This window comes from Danio rerio, chromosome 4 (assembly GCF_049306965.1).
Source record: "Danio rerio strain Tuebingen ecotype United States chromosome 4, GRCz12tu, whole genome shotgun sequence".
In the NCBI taxonomy this organism is placed as follows: Eukaryota; Metazoa; Chordata; class Actinopteri; order Cypriniformes; family Danionidae; genus Danio; species Danio rerio.
In genome coordinates, this window is record NC_133179.1 from 51978261 (window position 1) to 52004999 (window position 26739).

The 26739-nt window shown below is 37.5% G+C and overlaps 2 protein-coding genes across 2 annotated transcripts; both read left to right on the forward strand.

The window, feature by feature from the left end:
* Positions 1-5778: 5778 nt before the first annotated feature.
* Positions 5779-11002, forward strand: LOC137491198 (protein NLRC3-like). Its single transcript, XM_068220304.2, has 3 exons — positions 5779-5845; positions 8192-8286; positions 9622-11002. Exons 2-3 carry the CDS (start codon positions 8237-8239, stop codon positions 11000-11002), a joined length of 1431 nt encoding a protein of 476 aa, XP_068076405.1. The 5' UTR covers positions 5779-5845; positions 8192-8236.
* Positions 9624-25963, forward strand: LOC137489825 (uncharacterized). Its single transcript, XM_073948415.1, has 8 exons — positions 9624-11553; positions 11693-11863; positions 13049-13222; positions 13325-13498; positions 14138-14311; positions 17629-17802; positions 20046-20092; positions 20371-25963. Exons 1-8 carry the CDS (start codon positions 11273-11275, stop codon positions 20895-20897), a joined length of 1722 nt encoding a protein of 573 aa, XP_073804516.1. The 5' UTR covers positions 9624-11272; the 3' UTR covers positions 20898-25963.
* Positions 25964-26739: the final 776 nt, after the last annotated feature.

Here is a 26739-nt window from a genome sequence, read left to right on the forward strand (position 1 = left end):
CAGCTAACATTAAAATGAATGTAAATTCCTCGTTGCCAGATATAATGAAGGCATCGAATAAACCAAATGAAAACGGAGGCAAAAAAATTAAATAAATAAACAATTCAAGCGAAAATGAATAAACAATATACTAGTGATGTTACAGCAGATAGACGTTGTATTAATAGTGCAAAGTTTTTTTGCACAAATTGACAAATTGCAGGGTTGGGATGTGTAAATATCCTGTTGATATTTAGTAATCTTGCTGTATTTATCTTCTAAACGCATGATTGTTCCCGCATGGTAAATCGTTATGGTGTGTAGGCTATATTTTGGGTTCTGTTGATGGCTAATTAAAAATAAAAACCTTTCTAAAAATGTATGTGTTGTTTATATGTTATTGTTCATATTTTACAAGTGTTATTTCTACCCCTATGAAGATAACAAATACCAACAACAAATATAACAATAAGAGAATATATTATTTGTGCTCATATTCAGGCTAGAGTGTATAAAAGATCGTTTATTTCTGCAGTCCACCATGTATTGCTTTTATTAAAGTTTAACAGCTTACATCACACCGTTTTTAAACCGTATATTATTGTGTTTTTTTAATGTAAGTGCTTCTATTTACATCAGTGAGCGTTTGTTATAGTGCAGACACCGGCAGTCGAGTGAGAAGTTCGGGGGGCGTGGTTGATTTTACATAAAGCGTTTGGTTGGAAGCTCGACTCCGCTCATTATCGCGGCTCCTCCTCTGGCTCCATCAGACAGTCCTTCTGCGCATGTCTGGCTCCAATTTCAGCAGTCTTTTGCAACAGTTTGTGCCCGTCAAGCAGGCGTTTTGCCCTCAAGGCGTTCAATGGCAAAAGGGGCTGTCGCGTCGTCCATATTTTTTACAGTCATTGGCTTAGCCCCAAAGAACCCCCCCCACCCCCCTCCCAAAAAAAATAAGTTTTAATTCACCGGACTAATATACCTATTCTAATCTTATTAACAGGATTAAAAATGGTTAATATTAAATAAAGGGTTTTTAAGACTTGTAAAATCCAAATAGGAAAAAAACTAGTCTGTTATGAGCCATATCAGACCTCTTGAGCCTCCTATCTCCTCCTGATTTGAAGTTTCTGTTTGTTTTTTGAAAATGTAATTTTCTGCATGTCTTCAAATCTGAAAATATGATTTATTTTTATAGTGTGAGTTGTTATCTAATGTGATACAAAGCTACAAACATGTTCATTTCTAGTATGGGTAACTGCAGCCTGGAGAAATGGGCGTGGCACAAGGTAGGGGCGTGGCAAAAGGTTTTTCATTGGTCGAAATTTTTTCCGGTAGGGGCGTGGCAAAAGGTTTTTTATTGGTCAGGTTTTCTTTTCGGTCAAATGTTTTGGCCAATCAGCAATCATCAAACGCTTGCACAATGGCGTCGGTAAAGACGTGATGTTGACTGCTGTAAACAGACGTGTATTAAGATTTACGATTTAAACAGGTTGGTAATATGTTTAGGTGTCGGTTTTGTGTGAATATTTTGAGAGCCTTACACATGATACACACTCATCTGCAAAGTCCCAAACCTCGCACAGTTTATCACGAACGTAAGTACTAGTTATTTTGCGGTATGCATTTTAATATATTTTGTTTGGGTCATATGTGATGACGTGAACAGCGATCTCTCATAGAAATCTGACACATGCCAATGTGTACTTGCAAATTAGCCTTATATATAACATTCATGTTTATTTTACATCTAACACTTGTCATTTATGAACATGCATTTAGAAATATAACAAATATGTTCACTTAGAGAAAAGAAAGTCCACTTAAATCATAGTATAAAATATAGGCTAGCTAGGAACATGCATGTACATATTTGTAATTCCAATGGTTGAAAACATAAGTGGACTTTTTTGCAACATTTCACAATATTTGTTGCATATTTTATGCAAGTAAAATTTAAATATGAATTTGTATGTCAAGTAATTTCATATTTTTCATCTATGCATAAGGGATGTTACTTTTTTGTTACATTTGAAACTTCTTATTTTAAACATGCTTTTTATGATGATTCTTGCAGATTTATAATTTATTTTTTATTTGTTTACATGTTTATATACATTTTATAACATTACCCAGGACATTCCAATGTAGTGTTTCTCCAATAACTGTAAAGTCTTTGCTTATGGTAAGTTTTACAATGACAACTGCATAATTTTAGAACTAAACATCTTTTACTTTTAGCCTTGTACATTGCTCCTGAGGTTGGGTTTAACTATTCTGAGGTGAGTCTTTGCTCAACACTTTGTTAGCCAGTATAAAAGAAGAATTTTTTTAATCTTTTTAGTAATTGTCTTTTTATTTAAAACAGGCTATATGACTTGCATAAGGAGATTGTGGTGTGAGTTCTTGCTTGAAGACTCAGGTTAAATAAAAAATCTTTTCATACAATTAAAGTGATGTCAGTTAGTACTTTGCAATTAATTTTTGTCTTCCCTCAAGGTCTCCTTAAGAACGAAAAAAGACCCAGAAATGTATAGAGCTTATCTTGGGCATCTGTACTCTCAGTTCAATGCAAATATAGCAAGTTAACAAGTTGGTTATTTATATATATATATATATACACACACACACACACACACACACACACACCAAACACACACACACACACACTGGCCACTTTATTAAGTACACCTTACTACAGAGGTGTCAAGGTCATTTCTTGGAGGACCACAGCTCTGCACAGTTTTGCTCCAACCCTAATCTAACACATCTGATCCAAATAATCAAGGTGATCAAGACTCTTTTGAATGCCTCAATTATTTAGAGTAGATTTGTTTGATTACAGTTGGAGCAAAACTGTGCAGAGCTGCGGTACTCCAAGAATTGACTTTGACACCTATGCCTTAATAGAACGGGGTTGGACCCCATTTGCCTTCAGAACTGCCATAATTCTTCGTGGCATAGATTCAACAAGGTACTGGAAAATTTCTTTGAGATTTTGGTCCATATATACATGATAGCATTACGCAAGTTTCTGCAGAATCTCCTGTTCCACCACATCCCAAAGGTGCTCTATTGGATTGGGGTGATTTGATCAGATATGATATAGTCAGATCTCAATTTATCCTCCTTACATGGGCTGCCTGTTAATTTTCGTATTGAATTTAAAATATTACTTCTCACCTATAAAGCTCTAAATAATCGAGCTCCTGTTTATCTAACCAACCTTCTGTCTCGCTACAATCCAACTCGCTCTTTAAGATCTCAAAACTCCGGGCTTCTGGTAGTACCTAGAATAGCAAAGTCGAGTAAAGGAGGTAGAGCCTTCTCCTTTATGGCTTCTAAACTCTAGAATAGCCTTCCTGATAATGTCTGAGGCTCAGACACACTCTCCCAGTTCAAAACTAGATTAAAGACCTATCTGTTTAGTAAAGCATACACTCAATGCATCACTTAGCGGGTTTCCACACAAGTTTCTACATCTTGTTTATATACACTATGAACAGCAGCTACGCTAATTATTCTCTTTATTCTCCATTTCCACATGGGGATACTCATCCCGAGGTCCTCAGATTATGCGAAGTCACTGATTGGACCCACGACCAGCGAAGAGATGATCCCAAGGTGTACATATACGGGACCAGGCCGTATCCTGAGCTGCTGCTGCGCTGTTGGTCATAGGGGAGTGGAGAGCACGAGACTGATTCCAGTGACGCTCCAGGGACAGACGAGTCTTCGCTGAGGCCAGCTTCCAGCCCACTGCTGAGACTGCAGCTCTGCACAAGACTTTTGGCCAGCGGAGAAATTAAAATGGTCATGCCGAACTGAGTCTGGTTCTCTCAAGGTTTTTTTTCTTCACCCTCCTATCTGTAAAGTTTTTTTCCCCTCTCCGCTGTCATCACTGGCTTGCATGGTTCAGGATCTGAAAAGCTACTCATCGATGAATTTGCTCTTCTGTGTTTGGACTCTCAGTAATGATTTCAAACCACACTGAAATAAGCTAAACTGAACTGAACTGAACTTAAACACTAAAAACTGAACTACCCTGATCCAGTTACTATGACCATTTATGTGAAGCTGCTTTGACACAATCTACATTGTAAAAGCGCTGTACAAATAAAGCTGAATTGAATTGAATATATAATATATTTAAAATGTCTCAAACACTGCTTTTCAATTTACAACTACCAATGTAGCAGAAATCACTTTTTAAACTAAATTTTTCCACTAGATGGCAGCACAATACCATTTATTGTGGATTGCTGCAGTTGTAGGCTTGTTTTTTATTCTTAAATTTTAAAGACACTGAAATTGCTGTGCAATCAAATTGACTACTTATTTAATCAAACTTACAACCTAATTAATTTACACATTATACTTTCCCAGTTATGGAATTACATTCCATCATAGTTGTGCTTTAGTGTCATCCTTAATGATGGGACTTAAATAGCACAAGTGTCATAAAGGCTCTTAGATGCTTAAAACCTGCCAATCAGCTTGTGTTTGTAATTATCAAATATATGTGTGTATGTGTATATACATACACATTTCATTTTATATTTACAAAATATGTATACATGCATTTCCCTTCAGCTATGGATCCAGGAGGAGGTCTTAGTGATGTATGTTTAAATTTATTTTATTTTTTCAATTTATTTGATAGTTTATTGTTTTAGTTTTCATTTTTACATTCGTCATTTATTATTTTGTGTGTGTGTGTGTATTTCGTCTTTAATTCAGCTACCATCAAACCTGTTCTGAAAGGTTCTTTTAGATGTTTATGATGAAGGGGATGGAGCATTCCTCACACTGTTACTTGGTCAAATATATAGTAGAGTTCAAGCTCTCCAGATGTGAATCCAGTGGTTGGCTCTACAAAAACACCATTGGATACTGTGGCAATGGGAGGAAAAGGGATGTACAGAGCATTCAGACAAGAGTTTAATGGCGTCTGCTCTATGCACTGCTACTACATGATGAATGGATGGATTTGTACTTAATGGATTGTCGTGAACTGACGGATGTATGAATTTTTAGTCAGTGGAAGGCATGTTTTTTTAAGAGATTGTTTTATTTGTTTTTTGATAATTAAACTGAAATGTTTAATGAACTTGTGTCTGTGTTCTAATTAAACTGATTAATATCACTTAACATAAGTTTATTAATGAGTTAACTTTGTTATAAATCTGTGATATTTGAACAATATATATTTACCCGACATAAAATGTATTTTTCTAAATCTTTTTAATTTAAATTATTTTAGGCAATAATTTCAGTGACACAGTTGGGAAACAACTAAGTCACAATTTAAAATAGTATTGAATAAAATGCTTTTCTAAGTAGTGCATTTATAATAGCCAGTAAAAAGAACCAAAGCATATCATTTGTCTAATGATATTTAAGCATTTGTATCCTTAAGAATGCTGATTTAGCAATTATTTTATTGAAATTTGTGATTACATTTAATTCATTTTTTATTCTTAACACCAGTAGCATAAAGTAGAATGATCCACCCTTAAGCTAAACAAGCAGCTTAAGTAATATGTTTTTCTAATTTGCCAACGCATTTGACCGGAAATAAAACCTTTGACCAATGAAAAACCTTTTGCCACGCCCCTATCGGAAAAAACTTTCGACCAATGAAAAACCTTTTGCCACGCCCCTACCTTGTGCCACGCCCATTTCTCCAGGCTGCAGTTACCCCCTACTCGTTCATTTGGACAGAGTGATTAACTTTACTTTCTCCAATACAGCAGGTGGCGGTGTGCAGTTTTACTCTGCTCTCTGACTCAACGCACAGCCAGAAGAAGAAGTGGTGCGTAGCGTCTAAACTTTCTGCTCCACATCCAGCGTTAATATACTGCTTTAGGTAAAGTCATGCATGTAACCCTCTGCATGTCATTTGATTGAATGTAAATCCCACATGTACTTTTGGCCCCCGCATGTCCCTATCTACTCTTTTCAGAGTGTTTGCGACGGATGTTTTTACTGAACTCGTGTGACCGTAGACTGTAAAGGGTGTGATCATTGAGATGAAATCTGTGATCAGGAGTCATAGTTCAGTAAATCAAAGTTCTCCAATATATTTCATATGTTTTTCAGTATGAACATGTTTGCTGAATCTGGCATTTTACATGCTTTACAGCACTGCTCGACGTGGATCACTTATCTGCGCGAGTGCGCGTTAACGATCGCGTGCATGAGCGACCTGGGCGTTCCCGAGAGAGTATTTCACAGAACAGCGCCCCCTGGTCACAGTTTTCGGCAAAACATCACCCTTCAGAAACGAGTGAAAAAGCTTGTCACAGTTTTAAACAGACATAATCCATCATTTACCAACTTGGAATAGCTTTATATCTTTAATGTCCAAAACAAAACCTGTAATGCTGAGTTCACGGCATAATTTTCAATGTAGTCAAGTCACCGATGTTTTTACATAGAGGTAAAGTTAGTTTTATATTTGCATATTCGTTCATTTAGAAGTCTCTATATTGTTTACCATGTTACTTTGAATATTCGATCAGATTTAGCATGCAAGTATGACTTGAAAACAACATTACACTGATTATTTGACTGTGAACAATGTTGTACTTTGATAGTCATTGGCTGCTAATATGATTTCGCTGTTTAGAGTTTCCAAATAATTATTTCATGAAATTATATTATTAAGGGCAAAGTCCGAATATGCAAATATAAAACCAACTTTACCTCTATTGTTTTCACACTGCATGACAGTCTGGGCTAGCGTTTTGTTGCTGCTTTGTTTACACTGCCCTATGGACTGGGGCTTTCACACTGTATCACAGACAACTTTGTTTAAACCAAAACAACCAAAAACACGTGGTATATATTTTGTTATTAACTACACAAGGAGTAAAAGCATAATACAATAAATCTACATATTTGTTCACCTGGATTTGAGGGGAATTAGCAATTTATCCTCAATTTTTTTTTGACCGGATTGTAACATTGCTTACATGACACGTCAAACAGACACAGGTGCTCCTGCCAAATTTACATTCGTTTTTCCTACATTTCTTGGGTCCAAATAAACTGAAAATGAGCGCATTTAACTTCTCTCTGATGTAATTTTCAGTTGAAAGTCATTTCACCTGGCATGACAGCTCCAAATATTCAGCATGCCAAATATCTCACAGGTGTCTGTGATTCATTAGCGATTCTCTCAGATGGCGTCTTTGATAGTTCACATTGTGTGATTGTTATGCCGAGTTCAGACTGCATGATTTTCAAAGTAGTCATGTCACAGATGTTTTCACACTGCATGACTATCTGGGCTAGCGTTTCGTCGCTGCTTTGTTTACACTGCAAGATGGATCAGCGACAGGGGCTTTCACGTTGCAAGATTTTACTATTGGAAGAATCGCCGACAACTCCATCCAAACTACGTCTCACAGCCAAAAACATGTAGTATATCTTTTGTTATTTATAAATTTTGTTGCTACATAATGAGAAAGAAGCCTTTAATGGGGTAGAACATGCACATGTTTGCTCACCTGGGTTTAAAGGGAATTAGCCATTTCTCCTCAACGTTGATAATAAACTAATTTCTTTCTGTATGAAATGTCAAACAGACACGGTTGCTCCTGAGTCCGGTCAAACCTCCATTAGTTTTTCCTCCATTTCGTGGGTCCAAATAAACCGAAAAAGAGCGCTTTTAACTTCTCCCGCTGGCCTGCAGCAGGTATACACACACACACACACACACACACACACACACACAAGTGAATGCTGCTCTCTCATTGGCTGTAGGCGATGGCTGATGTTATTTTCAGTCAAAACTCAATTCACACGGCATGATTTGAATCGCCGACAGCTCCAGATATTTAGCATGCCAAATATCTCACAGGCATCGGTGACTCATCGATTCTCTTAGATCGCGTCTTTGAAAGATCATACTGTGTGATTGTCACTCACGTGCACGAGCACTGATTTGCCAGTGATTTCAGGCATTTGTCGGCGATTTCTCAAAACCTGTCGGCGAGTCAGAATCGGGGCTAAAATCATACAGTCTGAACTTGGCATAAGGTTTATGTGAATCTGTATGTATAATTATATTTTAATCCTAATCAAACGGATGATGGCTGTGATTATTTTGTTTGTTTACTCGTGATGTGTCTCAGCTGCTGATCTATTCCTGCATTTAGCTGAATTTTGAAGGCTGATCAATGACTGGAGATCTGTGATTGTTCATCAGTTTCCTCTAGAGTTTCTGCTGGAGATCAAACTTTTCAGATCCATCATGGAGGACACGCACACTTCTGGAGATCTGGATTTGTTTGCATTATGGAGGTATTTCGTCTACACACTACATTTCATATGATTATTTTTTACAAGATATTATATTTACTCTCTATTAGTTGTGGATTTAATATATAAAATATATTTTATGTCAGAATATATATATATATATATATATATATATATATATATATATATATATATATATATCACTTCTTACCTGGTGTTTTAAACAATGGATTGTCTACGTGTTTGCAAAATGGAAGTCGTGCAACATCTTCCCTATCCACCTTACTCTGAGGAAATGAGTGAACTTGAAATCTCTCAATACTGTCAGGTAAGAGCTGGCCAGAAAGTATCAAACAAAAACAATCGAAATAAAGATGTACAAATATCACAAAGTAGCTCAACATGGGCAAAAGTAATACAAAATAATTTTATCGAAACAAAAGTTAAGCAAAAACAACAAAAAACAAAATCATGTCAGCAAAAACAAAATCAAAGGAAAAGCGTTTTCCTCTGCTTTTCCTGGCATCCTATCATGTTTTTCTCTTCTTCTTCATTCTTTCATATCACATTTTACCTGTTTTTATGTTTTGTTTTTATGCATTTTTATTATTTGTTTTTATTTTTATTTTACTTGTTTCTTTTATTCTTGTTTATGTAAAGCACTTTGAATTGCCATTGTGTATGAAATGTGCTATATAAATAAACTTGCCTTGCCTTGCCTTGCCTTTTATATGACCGCGCCTTGCGCCCAATGATGATCAATTGATCTCCTGACCAATCAGCTCTCGTAAAGGCAGACCTAAAAGAAATGACAGGCTGGGAGAAAGCGAGAGAGACAAAACAGAGAGAGAAAACAGAAGGCAAAAATTCTGCAAATATATGGCAACCGTAACACTCACATTTGATCATTAGTGAAGTACTGAAGTAGTAGTAAGTAACTAAAGTATTGAAACTCAAAATGATAAGAGTTAGTAGAGTGAATGGAAAAGGAAACTTGTTTTAAATGATACTGTGTTTAAATCTTCTCTGTTTATTACATTAATAAAGTGGAGCAATGTTACAGTGTTGTTACTGAAATCCTGATCCTGAATTAAATAAATGACTGTTAAATGTTTACAGCATTTTGAGCATTAGACGTGATCAGTGTGTGGTGTGTAAAGTGCTTCACAATAGAGCTATGAGAAACATTTGAAGACTGGCCGGTTCTTGCTTCTATAGTTTCTATAGTTGCTCTACAGTTTCTGCATTACTATAGTTTGCTTCTGGATTAAATCTGTGTAATGTGTCTAAGCTGTTTCAGAGAAAACACACATGGCTTTACTAAAGGATCTTCACACTCATACTCATTCATTCTTTGTGTCGTTGTTGTTCCTGCAGTGTGGATGGAGATGATGAGACTGGAGACCTGCAGCAGGATTCACTCCAACCAGAAAATGATGAACTGCAGAGAGCCAAAAACCAGCACAAAACCATCATGAAGAACAAGTATGAGAGATTATTTGAGGGAATCAACCATCGAGACAGTCAAACTCTCCTGAACAGGATCTACACACAGCTCTACATCATAGAAGGAGAGAGTGAAGGAGTGAATAGAGAGCATGACGTTTTACAGATAGAGAAAAGAGTCAGAACAAAACCCTCACAACACACTCCAGTCTACTGCAATGACATCTTTAAAGCCTCAGCTGAAGCAGGACATGAGGAGCAGATCAAGAAGGAGAAAGTCCAGATCAAGACTGTTCTCACTAAAGGCATCGCTGGAATCGGGAAAACCGACTCTGTGCAGAAGTTCATTCTGGACTGGGCCGATGGAAAAGCCAATCAGGATGTAGATTTCATGTTTGTGCTTCCATTTCGAGAGCTGAACTTAATCAGAGATCATCATTACAGTCTTCACAGACTTCTGCTGGACTTTCATCCTGAACTTGAAGATCTGGAGCCCAAGATTTATGAGCAGTGTAGAGTTGTGTTCATCTTTGATGGTCTGGATGAAATCAGAATCACACTCAACTTTTCAGATGAGGAGAAAGTTTGTGCTGTGACTGAATCTTCATCAGTGGCTGTGTTGATGTGGAGCCTCCTGAAAGGAGATCTGCTTCCCTCTGCTCTCATCTGGATCACCTCCAGACCAGCAGCAGCCCATCAGATCCCCTCCAAATACATCAACCGTCTGACAGAGATTCAGGGATTCACTGAGCCTCAGAAGGAGGAATATTTCAGGAAGAGAATCAGCGACGAGCATCAAGCCAGCAGAATCATCTCCCACATCAGAAGAGCAAGAAGCCTCCAGATCATGTGCCACATACCCGTCTTCTGCTGGATCTCCTTCACTGTGCTTCAGAAGCTCCTGCAAGAAGATGTGAGTGCAGAAATCCCTCAAACTCTGACTGAGGTGTACATCCACTTCCTGCTGATTCAGATCGACACGAGGAAGCAGAAGTATGAAGAGAGAGATCCAGAGAAACTCCTGCAGTCCAACAGAGGAGTGATCCTCAAACTTGCTGAACTGGCTTACAATCAGCTGATGAAGGGCAATGTGATGTTCTATGAGGAGGACCTGATTGAGAGCGGCATAGACGTCACTGACGCCTCAGTGTGTTCTGGGATCTTTTCTGAGATCTTTAAGGAGGAATCTGTGATTCATCAGAGGAAAGTATACAGCTTCATCCATCTCAGCTTTCAGGAGTTTCTGGCTGCTTTCTTTGTGTTTCACTGCTATTTAACAGATAGAAGAGAACCACTGATGTTGCTTTATTAGAGTAAATATTCAGATGATGAAGATGTGTCAGATGGTAATGAATATGAAGATGTTCAATTTTTACAGTCCAGCTCTGAGATCTCTCTGTATGATCTGCTCAGTTTAGCATCATATAAAGCTGTCAGCAGTAGTAATGGTCATCTGGATCTGTTCCTGTGGTTCCTGCTGGGTGTCTCACTGGAGTCTAATCAGAGACTCTTCCAGGATCTGCTGACACACACAGAGGAGAGCTCAGAGAGCATCAGGATAATTACACAGGACATTAAAGACATGATCAAGACAAATGATGATCTCTCAGCTGAAAGATCCATCAATCTGTTCCTCTGTCTGCTGGAGGTGAAAGATCAGACTCTGGCCAGAGAGATTCAGGAGTTTGTGAAATCAGACAAACACTCAGAGGAGGAACTCTCTGCTGCTCACTGCTCAACAATCTCCTACATGATTGAGATGTCAGAGGAGCCGCTGGATGAGTTAGACTTTAATAAATTGAACACATCAGATGTGGGAAGATGGAGACTGATACCAGCTGTGAGAAACTGCAGAAGAGCTCTGTGAGTATTCATTGATTGATCAATGTATACTTATTAGTTTATTTCCAGTGTTGATTTTATCACTGTAGACTGGACTCATGAACACTCAACACTGCTCATTTCTTACTGCTGATTTTGTTGTTCTTTGTCCTCTACACAGGCTACAGTGGAGTTATCTCGATGTTCAGCATTGTGAGAGTTTGTTTTCAGCTCTACAATCCTCAAACTGTGTGCTGAGAGAGCTGGACCTGAGTAACATTGACCTGCAGGATTCAGTGAAGCTTCTCTCTGATAGGCTGAAGAGTCCAAACTGTAAACTGGAGACACTGAGGTAAAATAAAAGAAAGTTTACCTAAAATAAATGCTGCCACAAATGACTTTTACATTGTGCAAAAAAAAAAAGTATGATAAAGTAACGAGCATATGCTGTAATGCATTTTATTTTTTGTTTATTTAGTGTGAATATTTCATGTTTCAGATGTAAAGTCAAGTATGAGAAAACTTTTTATACTAGTTATAATATTGCTCTTAAGTGTAATTTCTGCTGAAATTATCATTGATTCATGTTCGACTTGTGAATTTGTATGTGTTGTATTAGTTTTGTGTGTGTGGAAATTGAGTCGGTTCTGGTTAGAGTGGAATGATCTCACTGATGTTGTTTTCTTCATTCCATCTATTTTGACCTTCTCTATGCTGATAATGATCAGGTGACAGTCATCTGTGTCCCTGATAAAACTGTCATTGCTTTCTGATTAGAGTAGTCCACTAGTGTAGTGGTGTTTACTATAAAGCTGGTTAGTTGCTCTCCTGTATTCTTCTTTAAATCTAGTGATTCTTTTATTATTCTTATTTTTGCTTTTTTTGTTATATATTGTGAAGTCTGAAAATAGCAAATGCTAATGATGATTATGATTCTCACAGGAATACACTAAACAAGAATGAGTTCAGCCAGCTGGAGGTGTTACAGTGGAGAAGGGTGATGGGCGAGAGGCAGGTTAATGAAACCATGACAGGGTACAGGATAAGGCAGATGCACAGGGAGGAGGGCAAAGCCAAGGCAGGGACTACTGGACAGTAAACCTGAGCAGATCCTGTGGATAAGGATAAACAGCTGGTGGACAGAGCTTTAGTGGAGCTGGTAAAACCCTCCATGATGATTTAGATGTTGCAGAAGCCCACTTTTTGTAGAGGTTTTTGGCCATAGATCCTCAATAGCTGGAGGCCCTGATGTGGCCACCATAATAGCTGGGGTCATGGCATCCATCTTGTGTAACCCACTTTTTAACTTACACGCTTTGAGCAGAGAGTTCCCTCTATCAAAATCACTGATATCATGTATTTATTTGGACTCAGAAAGTGAAAGCCAGAGCCCTGTGTTCAGTGTTTCCAGTGCTCCTATGTGTGTTGTTATGACCATTAAAGACATTCAGAGAAGTAATCACTCCTAATAGGCACTTCAATAATTACATGCACACTTACACAAAATAAAACAATCTTCTTTTTGTCCTCTACACAGGCTAAAGTGCTGTAATCTCACCGCTCAGTCTTGTGAGAGTTTGTCTTCAGCTCTACAATCCTCAAACTGTGTGCTGAGAGAGCTGGACCTGAGTAACAATGACCTGCAGGATTCAGGAGTGAAGCTTCTCTCTGATGGACTGAAGACTGTAAACTGTAAACTGGAGACACTGAGGTCTGAGTTCAAACACTTGATTGATTGATTGTAATTATTTATTACATTAAACAAATTACTAAAAAATTTAAGTGTAATTTTTATTATTATTATTATTTTCAGACTGGTGATGTGTAAACTCACTGTTCAGAATTGTGAGAGTTTGTCTTCAGCTCTACAATCCTCAAACTGTGTGCTGAGAGAGCTGGAGCTGAGTAACAATGACCTGCAGGATTCAGGAGTGAAGCTTCTCTCTGATGGACTGAAGAGTCCAAACTGTAAACTGGACACACTGAGGTAAATGATTTTACACTTAACAACAACAAAAAGTGTTTTGATTTAGATGGAAATGTCCAGATATATTTAAGAGCATTAGTGGATAAAATGCAAAATGCTGCTTCTCAAATTAAAGTTTTTCTAATACAGTTCAGGAAATCAGTTTATGTTAAAGATAATTTTAATTAATTACATCTGAAATCTTTATTTATATTTTATTTAAACAAATTTATAGTTTCTCTTTGGATTGGTTTATTGGAAAGATATATTTAGTATTTTGTCAGATGTTTTGGTCATTCTGACCAAAAAACAGAAACAACAGAAGCAGAACAGAATGTGGATAATGTCTGAGGAGGTGTCTGGACCCTGCAGCAGGTTTGACAGGCTCTGATCATTTGCATTTTGCATGTTCATAAATATAAAAAGTCTCATGGTCCTCGTGTCTAAGCTGACATTTAGCAGTTTTCTTAACATTTCAAAATATTCAAGAATATATTAGTTGGCATTTAATATTCAGTTTTATTAAATAACAATATCAATATTTCTAAATAGCACAAAATCAAATAGTTTTGTCATATTATTAACCTCATAGTTAGTTTTTTACATCAGATGAATTACTAAAATCACACTGTTAATGTAATCTGTGTTCTTCTTTCTTAGATTGGTCATGTGTAATCTCACTGTTCAGCATTGTGAGAGTTTGTCTTCAGCTCTACAATCCTCAAACTGTGTGCTGAGAGAGCTGGACCTGAGTAACAATGACCTGCAGGATTCAGGAGTGAAGAAGCTCTCTGATGGACTGAAGAGTCCAAACTGTAAACTGGAGACACTGAGGTAAATTATATTACACTAAACAGATACAGTTTCATATTGGGTTACCGAATATGGAGCCCCGTTCACACTTACAGGGATGTGATTTCAATTGTAACTATACTAATGTAGGTTTATAAAAATACATTTAAAAGCATTACTGAGTAAACCGCAATGTTGCACTTTTCAGAGCTTCTCTTTTTCCAATATGCCCAAATATGACTTAAAGTTAAAGGAATCAGTTTATTTTGAGGATTATTTATTCATATTTTATATTATTATATTTATATTTTTGTGCCCTGGTAAAGTTTAGACATGCTCTGCTTTTTGTTCAGTTTGCAGTTTCTTGTAAAAACACATACACACACACACACACACACACACACACACACACACACACACACACACACACACACACTATTGAACCGTTGTCTGTGGCATTGCGACCTCAGTATTTCCCTCGCGAGTTCCCACAAGTGTTTGTCACAGTTGTTTACATCCACCCTCGTGCAAATGAGGATAGTGCGGCAAAAGGAGATAGAATGCATTTTGTACAAACTACAGTCTGTGTCTCCTGATGCACCTAGTTTTATCCTTAGAGATTTTAATAATTGTAGATTGGAGAAATCGCTGAGCCACTTCAACCAGTATGTAACTTGCCCGTAAACGCGCAAGGATAAAATTTTGGACTTATGCTTTGGGCCGATTAAAGGGGCATACAAATCTTTAAATAAGCCACCTTTAGGAACCTCAAACCATAATATGATTTTATTGAGTCTCTGTGCAACAAAAAATCGAATAAACAATTATATTTCGAATTTCAATAAATTTTGTCTAGCGTTTACATAAATTTTACAGTTGAATAGCCAAAATGACATGTTTCAGTATTTTAAATGTGATTAATCGCGATTAATATTTTTTAAAAGTGCGATTAAGTAGTTACATTTTTTTTATTGATTGACAGCACTAGTTAGAATCCTTGTGAAATACAGCCATACTTTAGAACGCTTAGTTTAAGCAAATTTGATGAACGCTGCGATCATGCGTGTTGAATCTGAAGGGAGTCGCTTTGCCTGCCCTGTCCTGCGCGCGGTGTGCGTTTCTGTGCGCACACACGCGTGTTTCTTAGCAACAAACCTGCATAATTGTCTGTATCAACTAAATCAAAAAGTTTGGGTTGCATTGCACTTTCAGCTCACAACATGCAAAAGAAAAGGTCCACATTCTCCCCCGATAATGTCACCATACTGGATTGTTTTAGCAAATGTCTGAATGTAAATTAGGACTAAGCAAAATTGTTTCTACTTTAACATTCTCAACTCACAGCAATACAACTTTACAATGAGTGCAATTGTTTGTATTCAATACTTTGTTATTATAGTTTTCCATATCTGTAATGCCTGTATTTTGGCTTTTTATTTCAGTACACTTAGAATCCAACTTGGAAATCATTTTTTTTCTTTATTGGCATTGATTGTTTTGAAATTCAAATGTCATTAACATGCCTGTGTTTTTATTTCTGTAATAAGTATGGCTGTCAAGCCAGGATCTTGATGGTTTATTGTGGGTATGTTGTTTACATGAAGAAATCTGTTACAAGTTGAACAAAAATTCTAATAAACAATTATATTTTGAATTGAAATAGTTTTTGTCTTGCGTTTACATTAATTTTACATTTGAATAGCCAAAATTACAAATTTCAGTCTTTTAATGTGATTAAAAAGTGTGATTGATTAGTTAGTTTATTTAATCGATAGACAGCACTAGTATATTTATATTTATATATATAAGCAATATCACACTCGTAGCATGGCGATATGGCTGTATATCGGCACTGGGGGGAGGTGTGCGATGGCACGAGGCCGCAGGCCACATATATACAATGTGGACCTTTTCTTTTGTATGTTGTGAGCTGAAAGTGCAATGCAACGCAATCTTTTTGATTTAGTTGCTACAGACGTTTATGCAGGTTTGTTGCTAAGAAACACATGCGTGTGTGCGCACAGACACACAGACAGACGCATACACCGCGTGCAGGACAGGGCAGGCAAAGCGACTCCCTTCAGATTCAACACGCATGATCGCAGCGTTCATCAAATTTGCTTAAACTAAGCGTTCTAAAGTATGGCTGTATTTCACAAGGATTCTAACTAGTGCTGTCAATCAATAAAAAAATGTAACTAATTAATCGCACTTTAAAAAAATATTAATCGCGATTAATCACATTTAAAATACTGATACTCTGTCCTTGACAGAGACAGAATTGACATTGCACCAGTAATAAATATGGCATGTGACGTTTCTGTAATAAATATGGCTGTCAAGCCATGATCTTGATGGTTTATTGTGGGTATGTTCTTTACATGAAGAAATCTGTCACAAGTTAAACAAAAGTTCTATTAAACAATTATATTTTGAATTTAAATATTTTTTTGTCTTGCGTTTACATTAATTTTATATTTGAATGGCCAAAATTACAAGTTTCAGTTATTTAAATGCGATTAATCGTGATTACATTTTAAAAAAGTGTGATTAATTAGTTAATTTTTTTAATCGATTGACAGCACTAATATATATATATATATATATATATATATATATATATATATATATATATATATATATATATGTATGTGTGTGTGTGTGTAGGCACTGTTTACATTTAATTCAAAGGTCAAGCTCAATGCCTACACTTTGCGTTTACATAGTAGCCTGAGTTTGCTGTTATATCAACTCAAATGGTTGTAATAATGGTAATAAAGGTGAGGTTTTATAAAATGAAGATTCAGTTGCGCCAGCTTCGGGCCGCATCGCACATAATCACAGGCCAATTCTGGCTCGGATACGGCAGCGTCGGCTCGCTAACGGCCACCGCATCTGGACCCGATTGACTCGGGCAGCAAAGTAGACTACTGTCAGAGTCGAGGTAAGTCTCTGGCAGGCGACAATCTAGCCGGAACTGGCCCGAGTGTATTTTGCTATCTGGTTAGGCGTGTATCAGTAAACAATAAACGATGAAATTCCCATCATTAAATTACTGCTAAAAACAAACTCTTTACAAAATTAAAGATCTGCACCTATATCAGCACGATAATCAGTGCTTTAATTGATCAAAACCATCTTTCGGGACTACTCTGGATTATTTGGGCTAAAGTCTCATTTATTAACACGGAAGAGGCAGCCAGCCCACAGGGTGGGATCTAACGACCGGGATCTTTACTCAAACGCAGGCTTGTGGTACTTTTGCATTTAACACACACGATAATGTGTGTGTGCAGGCTGGCAATGGCGTGATGTGTGATTGTCCAACTGTGTGATGTGGACTATTGCTGTGTTTGTAGAATGTCTGGCTGTATGGTGACAGAGGAAGGCTGTGGTTTTCTGTCTTCAGCTCTGACTTCAAACCCCTCACACCTGAGAGAGCTGGATCTGAGCTACAATCATCCAGGAGATTCAGGAGTCAAGCTGCTCTCTGAACAACTGGAGGATCCAAACTACACACTGGACAAACTCAAGTATGTGGAGCATCACTGGCCTTGTGCTTTTACATTGAATGGCTTTAAAAAGACACTAGAAAGCTCTTTTGTGATCAGCTTCAGTTTTCTGTGAGGGTTATGGGGTGAGGACAGACAGAAGATACAGCTTGTAGAGTATTCCAGTCATGTCTATGAAGAGCAAATCATTGAGTGTGAAATGAATCTCCTCTGTAAATGTTGGAGTGTATTGGCTCAGTTACAGTGACATTAAGCGGGACACACTGTACAGTTTCAGCATTTGAGCTGAGCAGAGAAACTTCTTCCTCCATTTCTGCTGAAGAATCCTACAATATCAGGTCAGGAATAGGGTTGGGGATTGAAGATGGATTCAGATTCTGGAATCAGACACTTGGATTAATGTTTAGACTCTTGTTCTAAAATCAACATCTGGATTCCTCTTCTCTGTGCACACGTGTATTTTTCACTTGCTAATCTGTCAGGAACTTGGGCGCTGGCGAGCAGCTTTAATAATCTGAACATAGTTTAGAGATGGACTGCAACATGTGCTCAAAGGCTGCATGTGCTGAAGAACGATGGCAAAGCTAAGTGTGATCACTGTCTAGGGGTTTAACCCACGTTTTAAGATTGATCAGGAATTAATTAGCTCATTTCAATGAACCGGATCCTAAAGATTCGAATCATTGATTCGACTCAATTGAGTCAGACTGAATCAGATTAAAAGATTCACACTTTATCTACAATTTGTCCCGCAAACAGAAGACGTATCTTACCAATCTTGTTAATATTATTTACGTGGCCAACGATAATAACATAACACAGTATTGGGTTAACTTTTAGCAAGGTAACAAGATCTACAGCTCGAGGCAATGACTTAGAAGCACATAAACAAGAACACAGTTCTTACAAAATGAGAACAAAGATTTATTGAGCTACACTACGATACATGAAACTAACTATGTAATAAACAAACAACAAACAAACACACACACACACACACACACACACACACACACACACACACAAAGGCAGTTCATGCTCATGAATGGCTGTTGTCCTGGGTCACCACCGAGTGACAGACTGCTGAAAGTCAGTTTGTGGAAGTTCGTGCAGCTTCGGCGATCCTAAAACTTAAAAGAAGTTTGTGGTGACCCAATCGGGCAGGTGAGAGGGGGCAGAGAGCAAAAGCATGCGCAAGCCAGCTAATGCAAAAAGCAAAGTTTCTTTGTTGCAGGGAGTTTAAAGTGACCTGGTTCGGTCTGCCCCCATGGCACTGTCTGCCAATGAGCAGTTGCAACGAAGGGCGGGGCCACGCCCCATACTGACATAGGAAGGTTCAATCATTAACAGACTGCATATTGATTTCATATGGAAGAACTCTTGCAAGATTGAAATGATCTTACATCAAATGTTACAAGATGAATACTGTTTGTACTACTAGTTTTTCATTTACACCAAAAGATTGCAAATGTTACTAGCTTTCATTCAATACCAGACATACATTTTAGACACATACAGATAATTTTAATCTGCTTTAAGGGTTAAAACAACACATTGTTTAACCTGGTTGGTTGGAATAAACAGCATATGAGGAGCATTATGGCATATTATTCAAAGATACATCTGCCTTAGTTCTAACATTTTAAGAGATTGTCTTGCATTCACATGCATTCATTTCTCTTTGTCTCTACAAAATTGTCATCTGGCAGGATGTACCACATTACTAACGCATGACTGGGAGTCATTCAAAAGTCTCGTGAGGCGGTTTACGCTGAAAATCCTTTAAAGCCCCTTTGTTCAATTTAAATCGTTTACTAATTTCGCTGAAGGGTACTTGGAACAACTGTGGCCGAAGTGCTGGTCAGAGTAGCCCAAAATCAATTAGTGCTTTGTTATCATGATGGTTTAAGCCCTCAAGCTGGTTCAATGACTACAGACAATTTGGCTACCAGTTTCCGAGCCTTATTCGAACTGGTTTTGAGATCTGCAACATCCTTTGCATAGAGTTCCAACAACTGTAATAAATGAATATTGCAGCAGGGTGTCTCCATCAACATGAGCAGTATCTGTGCTCGCTTCACCAACAGCAGAGGAAAAGAACGCACTGTGTTACATTCATTGTGCATCCTGGCTGAACCAACAAGTGTTGTGTGTTTTAGCTGAAGAGTTTGGAGCGTGTAGCTGAGCAGCTCAGTGCTAGCTTTAGCCTATTAGCTGAGGGGGAAACTAAACAGCTCATTCTCTCCATCTGTGTGTGTTTACAGTCTGGATCATGGAGAACACACGAGGATTACAGCAGGACCACGCAAATGTAGGACTACACACACACATACACACACACAAACACACTCTCTCTCTCTCTCTCTCAATCACACACACACACACACACACTCTCTCTCTTTCACCCACACACACACTCTGTCTCTCTCAATCACACACACACACACACTCTCTCTCTCACACACACACACACACTTTCTTTCTCCCACACACAAACACACATACACTCTCTCTCTATCTCTCTCTCTCACACACACACACACACACACACAGAGCTGTGGTTATACATGTGTGTGTTCTTGTGTTCAGATGCCTGTTTCCTCACTCTGGATCCAAACACAACATACGCTTTTCTCATTCTGTCTGAGGAGAACAGAGAGGTGAAGCGTGTGAGAGAGTATCAGCGGTATCCTGATCATCCAGACAGATTTGATGGTATTTATTCTCAGGTGTTGTGCAGAGAGAGTGTGTGTGGACGCTGTTATTGGGAGATTGACTGGAGTGGAGATGATGTGTGGATATCAGTGTCATATAAGAGCATCAGGAGGAAGGGAGTAGATCCTGAGTATTTGTTCGGATGTAATGCTCAGTCCTGGAGTTTGCGCTGCTCTTCCTCCAGTTATATATTTTGGCAAAATGACACACGCACTGATCTCCCAGTGAAACCGCTCAGCAGGAGAATAGGAGTGTTTGTGGATCACAGTGCAGGAACTCTGATCTTCTACAACATCTATAGAGACACAATGAGCCTCATCCACTCAGTCCAGACCACATTCACTGAGCCGCTCTATCCTGGGTTTACTATTTGGTGTCAATCATCAGTCAAACTGTGCTGAAGACTGAGAAGGAGCAGTCAGTAGCAGTGTGTGTGTGTGTGTGTGTGAGAGAGAGAGAGAGTGTTTGTTTGTGTATGTGTGAAAGAGCATGTGTGTGCGAGTGTGTGTGTGTGTTTGAGTGTGTGCATGAGTGTATGTTTGTCTGTGTGGGATTTTTTTTTCTACAAAAATACTTTCTTACATCATTTTTTTTTGACACATTGTAACTCCACATCAGATGTAACAGCAGCTCTCCTACCTCCACACTGCAGACAGCGTCCTTATAACAGCACTGTTGTTCAAAGGTTTCAGCATCATTTATGGCCTTGTAATACTTTAAATATATTTTAATTCTGGACCTGACGAACGCTTTAAAACTCCCAATCTCTTGACCATGTACATCAGGGGTGTCAAACTCAATTCCTGGAGGGCCGAAGCCCTGTACAGTTTAGTTCCAACCCTGCTCCAACACACTTACCTGTAGATTTCAAACAAGCCTGAAGGACTAAATTAGTTTGATCAGGTGTGTTTAATTAGGGTTGGAACTAAACTGTGCAGAGCTGCGGCCCTTTTGCAACTGAGTTTGACACCTGTGATGTACATCATCTATTTAGTTTCTTCTTGTGATAAGTAGAGCAAGTTTTGCTTGAGCAACTAAACAGTGAATGAACTGCTATTTCAGTTTGTGTTTCTGACTATAGCCAGCTCCAGAAGAAACTTACATTGAGTCAAATTCTCTCCACATTTCAGGAAAACTCTGCTCAACATATCAAACTATTGTGTTAAACGTGTACATTTCAAAGAGCAATTATACACAGTCTCTCTATGTCCACAGAAGAGACACTCGTCATGGACACTAGAGTGAACAACACATATGAAATCATTCACTGCCACAATCCCCTGCAGAATCCTCCATTGTAAATCCCCAACACATTTTGTCAAAGTTGGTTTATACAAAACTCTCCACACTGGTTTTCCCCCTAAAGTATCATGAAATGTCCGTTATTTCTGTTAATCTGCCTTTGTCACCTCTCTGATCCGTAATAATAATAATAATAATCATAATATTAGACATTTGTTTGGACATGATGTGCTCTCTTCAACAAGCAGCTTTTCTCTTCATTCTGCAGGCTGTTCGCTCTGGCAGTTGGTCAGATATTTGTAAGCAAGCCTATAATAAAAAGCAGAGTTATTCTGCAGTCAGGTGATGTGCTCCATCAGGCACAACAATCTTGATAGTATCTTGTAGTGTGCTGTGCCGCAGTTTTCATATCTTGTAGTAACATATTTTTAAAAGTGTACTGATTATATTTTTACATATAGCCTACATAAATAGGCACAATTTAAACTTTCAAAACATCATGTTTTTCCCTCCTCTGGCATTAAAGCCTTTATATTATTTTCTCTTTTATTCTTAATTGGGCAGCCATTATTCTCAACCCTGTAATAGACTAAACTGAGTTGGTAATAATGGTATTCTACAAAGCTTTTGCTATAAAACCAACATTTCCCTGTTGCTCACATGTCCCTCAAATCAGTTTAATGGCTAAAATATCACATTTTTAATGAGTTTTAGATTAATATGTGATTTAAGTTACAATTATACATACTTGTGCATTCTGTGGTCTCTTAATTTTTAAAAAGTTTTACATTTAGATGTCTTACCCCACCCACATAATTAAAATGTTAGGCTGCACATGCTGGTTGGTTCTCAGCAATATTTTTTTCTATATTTAATTGTTTTCCTTTAAAAATATGAATCTCACAGGGTGGAGAATACAGTGACCGGTTTAAGACCATAACAGGGTTAAGAGGACACTTAAATTTCAGTTTTAATTTGTTTTAGTTCATTTGAAATTACATCTAACACTTACTTAAAATGTATTTTAGTAAAACATTTAGCAAAGGCATTAATGAGATAAAGGCAAACCGGAATGAAATGAAACTTCATTAAACCAAACCACAGTCAGAATTCAAAAAATTGAAGTGCTGCAGGTAACTGGACTGTTAGTAACCTTTAAAAATGCTGATAAAGGCCTGTGTTACCCAATCTATTGCTGAACAGAACCTACAGTAAACAGAAGCAACAGGTAAAGTCTTGTCTAAAACTTTATTTCCTAGAACATCAATAAAAACTGCAGCAGAAAAGTTCTTAATGAAATTGTTAATGAAAATACTCAATAATGTTAATAAAAAAATAAAATTATATAGCCAGATTGGCTGATCTGCTTATTTCAGAAACTGCTGATCTATTGGGATTTTCACACACAACAATCTCTAGGAGAGAAAATTATATAGTGAGCAACAGTAACTGAAATAAGCACTCGTTACAACCGAGGACTGCAGAGGAGCATCTCTGAACACACAAAACTTCCAACCCTTAGGTGGATGGGCAGCAGGAGGGGATTCAATCAGGGATTCCAAAACCTTTTGTTAGCCTAACCCTCTGTATCTATAATATTAATATGAGTTATGCCCTCAATGACCCCCTCTCTAAAGTTGGGTAATTGTCACATGACATAGAGATAAACAAATGAACTAATACATAATTTAAGTATTTTTTTGTTCTGATTTTATTAGCTTTACATAAACTCATGATGAAACTCGTGACACTCAATATAAAATCTGCTGCTGGTACGGGTGCCGTGTCTGACATTAAATAGTGTCAAAGTTTAAGTAAAACACAGCTTCAAATATTCTATCAGTAACAAAATTTTTTTTATGTTTTTTAATGAATATTCCTGATTAATTAGGTGAATATACCCAAAACAATGACATGTGTGATGGGGTTGAGTTATAAAGCAGAATGTCCTCTGCTCCTTGTGTGGTTTAAAAGAGAATGCCCACATGGCAGCAATTAAACAAGAATATGTTATATTGTTTGGAAATAAAAAAAACAATCATATTCCATCTTAGTTTTACGGGGTTGAATTGTTAAGCTTGACCGCATCCTTCCTAACTATAATAAAATCAAAAAATGTAAATAAATGAAAATATAGCTTCTTTTGCACCATGCTGAGAAAGAGAGCTGAATGATGTCACTTTCCATCTGGATGTCATATAAGAGTAGACTCTGAATTGCTGTAGGTGGAGAATTGCTGGTGTGACAGGGTTGAGTTTATATTGAGGGACATAACTTTGTAGCCTGTTTTTTATTAAAAAAATCTTATTTATTGTTTATCACAAGTAAATAACACAAATAAATAGCTGTAATACTAAAAAAAAAATAAACACTGTGTCTACATGCAATTTCAAAGAAGTGCCTCGGGGGCATGACAAATAGCTTGGTTTGTGACAGACATATTATATTTTTTATGCTAAAGCTGCATTTAATGTATTTTTTTATTCATTATAATGTACAAAGTAGATCAATGAAAAATGCTTTTAACATGTCATTTAAGTCGACAACGACTATAAAAAAATATGGGGGACTGAAATATTACAGAACGCCAGGAATGACTTAATTATATCTAAGATAATTTTGTAAAACAATATGTTTTGTTAAATGTATAATGTATAAATAGTTCCATCACATCAGCTGAGGCAAAAAGCAATAATGCAGCCATTTCTTCTTGTAGTGTTGATATGGCTGTTTTGAAAGAATTTGTGTGAAAGGCATCAGGAACTTCTGGGAACTGCACAACTCTGTGTAATGTTTTCACACTTCCATGTGTCGATTTTATTTCTCAATCATTTTTACATTCATTAATTTGATCAGCCTTCATTGTGATCATTTTCTCTTTATTGGTTATACCTCACAATCACAAACACTCACAACTGGTTCCATTCTTTTGAATTGTGTGGGTTATTGAGCCAGGCCTCCATTCGATTCCTGATTTTGCTCCGCGAGCAAAGGGCAGGAGTGGGCGTGTCCAGCAGGGGAGAAGGAGGGCAGTGAACAACTGTTGTCAGTTAGCTCACAGAATGAAACACGTGATTTTATAGTTTATAAAGTTAAAATGCAAAGAAATAAACAGTAATGTAATGCCCGGCTACATTTGTTATTCGTAATTTCATATACACTTAACCACAATTTATATCATTATAAAGATAATCATGTTCATATAAACTCTATAATTGAAGACTTTTCCCTTAATCCCCTTCTCTGAACCATAGGTCTGAATGCAGGCTCAGTGCAGCAGGCCTCTTGCCCTGTCTATTTCAACCATTAGCCCAGTTGGTAATCTAGAGGATTTAGGCGAACACAACAGCACGGCGATGTGTCTAAATGTGAACAAACTCCTGATAAAAGACAATGTCCGCCATTCTCCAATTCTCGTACTGCTCTTCCGTCAAAAATGCTTGCTGCACACACAGCTTTGCTGTATTGGCCCTGACAGGATCTTAGGGAAAAACATGCAACAAACACTGTGGATCATGATAACAAACACATACGAGCCTTCATAAACGGTGTGATGGTTGATGGGTCAGATGACATTAATCATGTGAGACACAAAAAAATCACTGATGTATTCTGATATTCCTATGCGTAAAAGTACAACTCTTAACGATGAAATGAAACGTAAGAGAAAGAAAAGGCGACTCCGACAGAGGGCGCGCCGAGCCAACAAATCAGCTGGACGAACTCTCTGGGAACCCCTTGCTACTTCAGATGACCCTCTTGCTAGTAGTCGAACTCTGAATGAACTCCCAACTTGTACTTTTGCTGAACTTTCTACCGAGTTCACGCACCTGAATTTAAGTGCATAACTATATAGCACATTATAAATCAAGGCTTATATTAAAATGCCTAAATGTTGATTTATATGATACAATGTACTCTTGATGACTATATATCTGTCTTTTTACTGTTCAAGTGATTTAGCATGCTCCTTGAATGTATGATTTAAGTAGTCTGTGCACCTGTGTTTAGGGTTGATTTATGAATACTGTCACTGAGACACTGAGTATAAAAGCTGACATGTACTCTTCAGCTTTGCGCTTCCTGACTTCTGTTCATTGAGGTTGGTTGCCCTTTGTCCGCCAACTGGGGACAAAGTAAGGATTTTGTTTTCTGTTTGTCTTTTGTTTATTCTACTTTTTCACTGGATTTTGTTTTATTAATAAAAGTGTATTTTATTACTTTTCTTCACTGGAGTGGACATTGAATTCATTTTCCAGAACCCATCAAAGTTACCCGGTGTGGTAAAGTATGATCTAATTTATTCTTTTGCAAAATACATTCTTTAAAGACGATCCTTTAACTAAACTCTTGCTAAGAAATATAGCTAAGGGAGGATCCTGATCTTAACTTTGTTTAATTAGGGTGATTAAACAAAGGGAAATCAGCACAATGTACATCAATATTTCTCACATATTATTGTAGCTCAGTTTGAGCTGAATACTAATAAAACACATGTTGGCTAGTACTGTGTAAAAAGTAGCTGAAATAAGCACAGATGTCAGGGCATGTCAAAACATCTCAGGGGTCCCAAAATCAACTCAGACCCCTGAGGGTTAACTACAGGTATAGTATGAGCAGTGTGAAACATAATTACTGATAAACCATACTTCCTGTTATCTGGGGTTTAGTATCATCCAGGGTTAACATGTTCAAGCATGAAAAGCTCTAATATGAAACTGTCTGACTGTAGATATTGTAGAGTGGAGAATCATTTACCTCAGTGTTTACAGTTTACAGTCTTCAGTCCATCAGAGAGAAGCTTCACTCCTGAATCCTGCAGGTCATTGTTACTCAGGTCCAGCTCTCTCAGGACACAGTTTGAGGACTGTAGAGCTGAAGACAAACTCTCACAACACTGAACAGTGAGAATACATGTGGCCAATCTGAGAACGTAGAACACACATTACTAAAAACCACACTGTTAATGTGATCAGTCTGATGTAACAAAGCAAAAAATCA